Genomic DNA, 10,000 nt, shown 5'->3' on the forward strand with positions numbered 1-10,000 from the left:
CTGCTTCCATCTCCCCTCTGCTGCCGATTTATCTAAACTCATCCGGAAATCTAAGCCATCCACCTGCCAACTTGACCCCCTGCCCTCCTCCCTGGTCATAGCCTCCCTCCTCTCTCCTGCCCCTGATAACTACAATCATCCATTCCTCCCTCACCTCTGGTTCTGTCCAATCATCTCTCAAATCCGCAGCCGTAACACCAATTCTGAAGAAACCTGGTTCAGACCCCAACATCTTCAATAACCTCTGTCCCATCTCCAACCTGCCATTTCTTTCAAAAATCTTGGAAAAAGTGGTGGCTTTACAGATTCATACTCATCTCTCTAACAATAACCTCTATGAACAGTTCCAGTCTGGCTTCCGCCTCCTTCACAGCACAGAAACAGCCCTCCTCAAAATCACAAATGACCTCCTGATGGCAGCTGACTCCGGACTCATATCCATCCTCATCCTACTCGATCTGAGCGCCGCTTTCGATACTATATCGCACTCCACCCTCCTTAACCGTTTAGCCTCCATTGGTGTATCTGACACCCCTCTACACTGGTTCCATTCCTATCTCTCTGGCCGCACTCAGTTTATACAGTTAAAATCATTCACATCCCATCCGTCCCCCCTCTCCTCTGGTGTTCCCCAGGACTCTGTCCTTGGCCCTATCCTCTTCATCATCTACCTCCTCCCACTTGGTCTGATTTTCCGTAAATACAACATCCATTTCCACTGTTATGCGGACGACACCCAGCTCTACGTTTCCTCCAAACCCACTTCCACCCTCCCTCCCTCCTCCCTCTGTGCCTGTCTACATGAACTTGATCCTGGTTCACTTCAAATTTCCTCAAACTAAACAGTAATAAAACAGAGGTCATTCTCATTGGCTCCAAATCCACACTCACCAAGCACCCCAGTTTCACCCTCAACATAGACAACTCCTTGGTTTCCCCCTCCCCCCAGGTTAAGAGTCTGGGTGTCGTCCTCGACAGCACCCTTTCATTCCACTCCCACGTCAACAACTCCATCCGGTCTGCTTACTTCCATCTACGTAATATCAACCGCCTCCGCCCTTCACTCACTCCCAACAGCGCCGCAATCCTGGTCCACTCCCTCGTCACTTCCCGCCTAGATTACTGTAACTCCCTTCTCTTTGGTCTCCCCCAAAAACTGCTCCACAAGATCCAAGTGGTCCAGAACGCTGCTGCCCGTATTGTCACCAGAACCCCTGTCATCAGTCACATCACCCCCATTCTACACCAACTCCACTGGCTCCCCATCAAACACCGCATCGATTACAAAATCCTTCTCCATACTTTCAAGGCCATCCATAACCTCGCCCCTCCATACCTGTCCGACCTCCTCCACATCAACATTCCCACCCGGTCCCTCAGGTCTGCCTCCTCCATCAACCTGACCGTCCCCCCAGCCCGTCTGTCCACCATGGGGTTTAGAGCCTTCAGCCGCTCCGCCCCTCGCCTCTGGAACTCCTTCCCCCCCGACATCAGGAACATTGATTCAATCTCCTCATTCAAAACCCACCCACCTGTTTACGCAGGCGTATCCCTGTTGATTTACTGTTCCCGTGCTGCTCTGCTGCTAGCTATGTTTTATACTGTATATTTCTATGTATTTTGTATTTTGTAACTGTTTTTAAATTTGTTGTTGTACGGCGACCTTGAGTGCCATGAAAGGCGCCTTATAAAATAAATGTATTATTATTATTATTATTATTATTACTAAGAAGCTACTAGGGGACAAGTGCAGCGGCCAGCCTTGTGTGCTCAGGGGAGGATGTGAACACCTTCCTCCAGAATCCACCTTGAGTGACCCAGAGAGAGAGATCAGGAGCTCAAGCCAGACCTGGCCCTCATAAGCTGCAACACAACCACCAACCAGTGGAGTTTGCCATGAGGGAGCCCAGCTGGATGGCGGTTCAGTAGGTCAAGGGTCAAGGGTCAAGGGAGTCAGATCAGCCCGTCCCAGGTCCCAGTGGAATTCCTTACTCCGTGTCCAAGCACTGCCTGCAACTCCCTCGTCACCTTTGGAAGATCTTAAAGATGATCTGGCGCACGGGAAGAGTTGCCAACCGGTGGAGGTGTGCCGAGGGTGTCTGGATCCCTGAGGAAGAGAACTCTAAGAACAGAGGAAGAGAGTTCCTCCTGAAGAACAGCTCTGTTCAGAATGGTGAGATCCCTGGAGTGCCTGGGTTGCAAAATCCCCGCAAGTTTGGGAAACTTTCGAATAATCTCCAAAGTGTTCATATTGAAACGTTGAAAATGATCAGAAAGTTTCCCAAACTTATGGGCATTTTGCAACCCTCCACACAGCTCCTCAGGGAAGCACGGGAAGGCAAAGGAGACCTGGCTGTATTGTGGCTGGACCTTGCAGATGAATATGGATCCATGTCACACACAACTCGTTGAGCTTGCCCTACAATGACTTTGTGTTCCCAGCAAGATCAAGGACCTTATTCTGGACTATTACGGTAACTTCAGGCTAAGAGTCACTGCTGGGTCCAGCACATCATCACCAAGGCATCATAAAAAGCTGCACCATCTCAGTCATCCTTTTCGCCTCTTGCCATGAACATGGTCGTCAGGTCAGCAGAGGTGGACTGCAGGGGCCCTTTGACCAAGACTGGAGTGCGACAGCCCCCGATAAGAGCATTCATGGACGACCTGACTGTCACTACTACATCTGAAGCTCATCACCTGGGCAAGGTTAGGGCTTTAAACCAACAGCATCAAGGTCTCTCAAGGTGCTGAAGAGGGTGAAAGTAGTGGACAAGTTCCGGTTGGTTCTCACTGGCCGGAGCCAACATCCTGTCTGTTACAGAGCAGCCAATCAAGAGCCTCTGGAAGATGTTTGACAGCAGCCTCAAAGATGCCGTCTCCATCCAGAGAACCAGCAAAGTGCTCGACGCCTGGCTCACCAAGGTGGACAAGACAGGCCTGCCGTGGAGGTTCACGGGCTGGGTTGACCAGCAGCACTCCATACTGCCCCGGATCCTGTGGCCCTGCTGGTGTAGGTGTGTACTGCAGGCGACCAATAACACCCTACAGCTCTGCTGGTGGACGCAGCGACCAATAACACCCTACAGCTCTGCTGGTGTACGCAGCGACCAATAACACCCTACAGCCCTGCTGGTGTACGCAGCGACCAATAACACCCTACAGCCCTGCTGGTGTACGCAGCGACCAATAACACCCTACAGCTCTGCTGGTGTACGCAGCGACCAATAACACCCTACAGCCCTGCTGGTGTACGCAGCGACCAATAACACCCTACAGCTCTGCTGGTGCACGCAGCGACCAATAACACCCTACAGCTCCCAACCAGTAGGCCTCGTTGAAGAGTTCATGGTGTCACGGACACGGGAAGCTCTGCAGGACAGAGAACCCAGGGATCCAAAAGTGGCATCTGCTAAGTGGCATCCAGATCCAAACAGGAACAGGAAATGGAGTTCAGTCAAACCTCTGGAGGCGGCTGAGTCACGGCCGAGGCAGAAGGGACTGGTGGGATCCTTGGCAACAGGACGTGGACTGCACTTACATAACGCCTTTATCCAAAGCGCTCTACAACGGCCTCTCATTCACCCATTCACACACACATTCACACAACAATGGCGGCAAGCTACCATACAAGGCGCCGGCCCACTCACTGGGTGCAATTTGGGGTTCAGTGTCTTGCCCAAGGACACTTCCACATGTGGCCAACCGGGGCTCGAACCGCCGATCTGTCAACCTTGCGATCATTAGACGGCGGCTCTACCTCCTGCGCCACAGCCGCCCCCATGGTGTCACGGACACGGGAAGCTCTGCAGGACAGAGAACCCAGGGATCCAAAAGTGGCATCTGCTAAGTGGCATCTAGATCCAACAGGAACAGGAAATGGAGTTCAGTCAAACCTCTGGAGGCGGCTGAGTCACGGCAGAGGCAGAAGGCACTGGTGGGATCCGTCGCAACAGGACCTGCTGGCTGGGGCTGCAAAATTCCCGGAATTTTGGGAAGTTTGGGAATATTGAAACCCATAGGGAAACACACACAAAGGGAAACTTGGGAAATTACTGGAACGTTTCCCAAACTTACGGGAATTTTGCAACCCTAGTGCTGGCAGAAGCTCCTTCCAAGCAACATATTTTTTATTTTTTTATAAAAAATAAAAATAAGAGGGCAGATCCGTGGTACCCCAGGTTCCAACACTGAAGACGCGTCCCAGCGCAGGCAGGATGTATCTTTCATCTTGGCCACCTTGATACCTCTGCAGAGGTCAAAGGTCATAGTGAGTTCCAACATATCTTTGGATTTGAATGCCTTCCTTCTCGCATTTAACGCTGTCTGGACATCCGGTTTGACAGAGAGGCAGACAGACAGACAGGCAGAAAGACAAAGACAGGCAGGCAGGCAGGCAGGCAGACAGACAGGCAGACAGACAGGCAGACAGACAGAAAGGCAGAAAGGCAGAAAGACAGGCAGGCAGGCAGGCAGGCAGGCAGACAGACAGACAGACGGGGTCTCACCCCCAGTGCTCCAGGGGCTCTGGCTGAGCGCAGGTGCGTTGTTGTCGGGCGGCTGCATGAACAGCTTGTTGAGCTTGTCCTGCATGTCCTTCTTACTGTCCAGCCCCCCCCCCTCCTCCTCACACACACGCTGCATCCAGGCCTGGGGGGGAGGGGTGGGGCTGGGGGCCCAGGCCTGGGGGGGCGGGGTGGGGCTGGGGGCCCAGGGCTGGGGGGGAGGGGTGGGGCTGGGGGCCCAGGCCTGGGGGGGTGTCGAGGGGGCGGGCACCCCTGGACCATCCTCACACCACACCAGATCTTCATCAGCTGACACCGACCTGGGGGTAGGAGGGGGAGGCGTGGTTAGACCTGATCTCCTCCCTCTCTACAGTCTAGTCCAGCGGTTCACAAACCTTTTGGACTCAAGTCCCACTTAAGAATGTCTAAAGTATTCGCGGCCCACACAGGCATTTTACGCACACGTAAACATGTTTTGGGCGTCTCATCATTATCCTCCATAAGTTTCTGTCTATCGGTGTCACACTGACCTTTAACCCCTGACCCCTAACACTGATGATGCCTTTCTGAAGGTTTCAAAGAAAAAAAAACTTGATGATGATTTGTTGGCCCATGATTTGGCGGCCCATATCACTGGTCTAGTCATTAAGCAGACGCTACTAGATTCATCATCTTCAGTCAGTGAATAAACTTTACATCCCCAGGACAGCCACAAGCATCACAGTGACCTGTCTCTCTCTCTCTCTCTCACACACTCTGTCCCCCGCCAGCCCTAACCCCGCCCCCCCCCCCTCCCTCACCTGGTCTCGTGCAGCTCAGCAGACCCCCGGCCCAGCGCAGCAGTGTGTGTGTGTGTGTGTGAGTGTGTGTGTGAGTTGTTGTCCAGGTCCAGGTCCTTGTGCTTCTGCCTCTGCTGTCGGCTGTGGATCTCTCTCAGCTCCTGCAAGGCAGCGTGGGATAGAGGAGGACAGATGAGGAGGGGGGTGTTGGGGGGGGGCGGGGGTGGTTGCCAGGGGCGACAGTTACACACTCACGACGAGGGCGACAGCGCCCTGCAAGCGCCGTCCAGGCCCGGTTACCGTGCCGACCCAGAGTCTGTTTGTTTACGGGCGGAGTCGCGCTTGCAGGGAGCGTGCCGTCTGCCCCAGGGGCTCATGGGAGTTGGGACAGCGTCATGAGCTACCCTGGGGGGGGGGCTGCAGTGTTTCAGCACCAATGAGAAACGCCGCTGGTTATCAGGGTGAGTGAAGCCAACCAATCAGAGGGCTCCTGGGGGGTCCTCCTGTCACGCCCACCATCTCAGACGCTCTGAAGGAACAGCTCCCATATACCTGACCCTGACCTTTAACCCCTGACCCCTAACCCTGACCTTTAACCCCTGACCCCTAACCCTGACCTTTGACCCCTGACCCCTAACCCTTATCCCTGACCCCTAACCCTAACCCTCTCAGACCTTCTGAAGGGACAGCTCTCATATACCTGACCCTGACCCTTAACCCTGACCCTTAACGCTGACACCTAACACTGACACTTAACCCTGACTCTTGACCCTAACCCTTAACGCTGACACCTATCCCTGACCCTAACCCTGACCCTTAACCCTATCCCTGACCCTATTCCTAACCTCTAACCCTGACCCTTAACCCCTGACCCCTAACGCTGACACCTAACCCTAACCACCAGGTAACCACAGATTCACCATGTGGTAGGAAGACAGCAAACTCCAAGACGCAGCTTCTCACTAGGAGTCAGACACAGAGAACTGACGTTCCATACCAGGTAGAACCAGGTAGGACCTTTACCCAGATATACATCACCCTTATAAACACACAGCAAGCGTCAACCTCAGCAGCGTGTGTGTGTGTGTGTGTGTTTCATTTCGGCGCCCATGTTAACGGGTTAGAGCAGCCATACGCCATCTACAGACTAAAGGTCAAACTCTCTGTACAAAGTCAGGGCTGACAGCCACAGGAGCCACACAGCAGCCAGGGTGGAAGCTGCAACAGTGAGAGAGGCAGCGGTTGGGCGTGTTGACGCTTGCGGTGTATTTGACCCCTAACGCTAACCCTAATTGACACTTGCGGTGTATTTGACCCCTAACCCTAACCCTTGTTGACGCTTGCAGTGTATTTGACCCCTAACCCTAAGCCTTGTTGATGCTTGCGGTGTGTTGATGCTTGCGGTGTATTTGACCCCTAACCCTAACCCTTGTTGACGTCTGCGGTGTGTTTGACCCCTAACCCTAACCCTTGTTGACGTCTGCGGTGTGTTTGACACCTAACCCTAACCCTTGTTGACGTCTGCGGTGTGTTTGACCCCTAACCCTAACCCTTGTTGACGTCTGCGGTGTGTTTGACCCCTAACCCTAACCCTTGTTGAGGCCTGCGGTGTTAGAGCGCTGCAGGGATGCTGACCTGACCTGCTTCAGCTACAGAAACTGTTCCAGAACATTCTGAGATGGCTAGGGTTAGATGGACAGAGACAGGAAGGACCCTGGAGAACTACAGGTCCCATCAGCGCCGTGGAGGCGAGGAGGCAGGTCAGGGTCACAGGGGAGGGGCACCTCCTCTACTCTGCTGGCTGCTCTCACTCAGGTCCTCCTTCACTTCAACTCAATAATCAGAATCTGATATTATTATCAGCCACTCACACACACACACACCTCACACACACACACACACACCTCACACACACACACACCTCACACACACACACACCTCACACACACCACACACACACACCACACACACACCTCACACACACACACCTCACACACACACACACACCACACACACACACACCTCACACACACACACACCACACACACACCACACACACACACACCCCCACACACACACCCCCACACACACACACACCACACACACACACACACACACACACACACACACACACACCTCACACACACACACACACACACACACCACACACACACACACACCACACACCTCACACACACACACACACCTCACACACACACACACCACACACACACCACACACACACACCCCCACACACACACACACCACACACACACACACACACACACACACACACACACCACACACACACCACACACACACACACCCCCACACACACACACACCACACACACACACACACACACACACACACACACACACACCTCACACACACACACACACACACACACACCACACACACACACACACCACACACACACCTCACACACACACACACCACACACACACCACACACACACACACCCCCCCACACACACACACCACACACACACACACACACACACACACACACACACACACACACACCACACACACACACCCCCACACACACACACACACACACACACACACAGGTTCGTAGTGTTGTCCCTGTAACTATGACTACGGTTGCTAGGTCTCTTCTCTGGGGGCGGGCCGCTGGGAGAAGCGCTGCTTTCTATTGGCTGCAGAAGCAGAGGGGGTGGAGCTGCTTTGACCAACCCTTCAGAGGAAGCTGAGGGGAGGGAGGGGTTAGGGCTGGGGGGGGCTGGGGGGCTGCGCCACCTGCAGGTAGGAGTCTATACGCTGCAGGCAGGCCAGTAGGCCTGAGAGACAGTCCTGGAGGAGCAGGTCCACTGAGCCCCTGGCCTGGAACACACACACACACACACACACACACGTCAGATACACACACACACACACGTCAGATACACACACACACACACACGTCAGATACACACACACACACACACACACACACACACACACACGTCAGATACACACACACACGACACAAACACACACACACACACACACGTCAGACACACACACACACACACGCACACACACACACACACACACACACCTACACACACACGCACACACACACACACACACATTGACACACAGTGAGTCTAACTCTGTTAGTCCGCCAGCCTCCTCTGTTGATTAGGTCGTCTCCTTAGTAACAACATGGTCTCCTTAGTAACAACATGGTCTCCTTAGTAACAACATGGTCTCCTTAGTAACAACATGGTCTCCTTAGTAACAACAGTGTCTCCTTAGTAACAACACGGTCTCCTTAGTAACAACATGGTCTCCTTAGTAACAACATGGTCTCCTTAGTAACAACATGGTCTCCTTAGTAACAACATGGTCTCCTTAGTAACAACATGGTGTCCTTAGTAACAACATGGTCTCCTTAGTAACAACATGGTGTCCTTAGTAACAACACGGTGTCCTTAGTAACAACACGGTCTCCTTAGTAACAACACAGTCTCCTTAGTAACAACATGGTCTCCTTAGTAACAACATGGTGTCCTTAGTAACAACATGGTGTCCTTAGTAACAACATGGTCTCCTTAGTAACAACATGGTCTCCTTAGTAACAACATGGTCTCCTTAGTAACAACACAGTCTCCTTAGTAACAACAGCAAACTGAGTTATTCACATCTACAGATGCAATACTCCACCTGGCCTACAGGGGACAGCAGTGCTGCTATCAGGGTGCAGTACTCTAGGCAGCCTGTAGGGGAGCTGTGGTGTTATTATCAGGGAGCAGTACTCTACACAGCCTGTAGGGGAGCTGTGGTGTTACTATCAGGGAGCAGTACTCTAGGCAGCCTGTAGGGGAGCTGTGGTGTTATTATCAGGGAGCAGTACTCTACACAGCCTGTAGGGGACCTGTGTGGTGTTATTATCAGGGAGCAGTACTCTACACAGCCTGTAGGGGAGCTGTGTGGTGTTATTATCAGGGTGCAGTACTCTAGGCAGCCTGTAGGGGAGCTGTGTGGTGTTATTATCAGGGAGCAGTACTCTACACAGCCTGTAGGGGATCTGTGTGTGTTATTATCAGGGAGCAGTACTCTACACAGCCTGTAGGGGACCTGTGTGTGTTATTATCAGGGTGCAGTACTCTACACAGCCTGTAGGGGAGCTGTGGTGTTATTATCAGGGTGCAGTACTCTAGGCAGCCTGTAGGGGAGCTGTGTGGTGTTATTATCAGGGTGCAGTACTCTAGCCAGCCTATAGGGGAGCTGTGTGGTGTTATTATCAGGGAGCAGTACTCTAGCCAGCCTATAGGGGAGCTGTGTGTGTTATTATCAGGGTGCAGTACTCTAGCCAGCCTATAGGGGAGCTGTGTGGTGTTATTATCAGGGTGCAGTACTCTACACAGCCTGTAGGGGAGCTGTGTGGTGTTACTATCAGGGTGCAGTACTCTACACAGCCTGTAGGGGAGCTGTGTGGTGTTATTATCAGGGAGCAGTACTCTACACAGCCTGTAGGGGATCTGTGTGGTGTTATTATCAGGGAGCAGTACTCTACACAGCCTGTAGGGGAGCTGTGTGGTGTTATTATCAGGGAGCAGTACTCTACACAGCCTGTAGGGGAGCTGTGTGGTGTTATTATCAGGGAGCAGTACTCTACACAGCCTGTAGGGGACCTGTGTGTGTTATTATCAGGGTGCAGTACTCTACACAGCCTGTAGGGGACCTG

General features: G+C 52.8%; 1 protein-coding gene across 1 annotated transcript in view; it reads right to left on the reverse strand.

The window, feature by feature from the left end:
* itsn1 (intersectin 1 (SH3 domain protein)) overlaps positions 1-10,000 on the reverse strand; it is a gene marked incomplete at its 3' end in the record, with an annotated part of 104,499 nt that overhangs the window by 47,217 nt on the left and 47,282 nt on the right. Inside the window, 2 exon segments of the mRNA XM_080539321.1 lie at positions 4,509-4,825; positions 5,306-5,445. Coding sequence (XP_080395447.1) covers positions 4,509-4,825; positions 5,306-5,445 — 457 coding nt within the window.

The sequence above is a fragment of the Nansenia antarctica genome, assembly GCF_963989245.1.
Source record: "Nansenia antarctica genome assembly, chromosome: 9".
NCBI classification, from domain to species: domain Eukaryota; kingdom Metazoa; phylum Chordata; class Actinopteri; order Argentiniformes; family Microstomatidae; genus Nansenia; species Nansenia antarctica.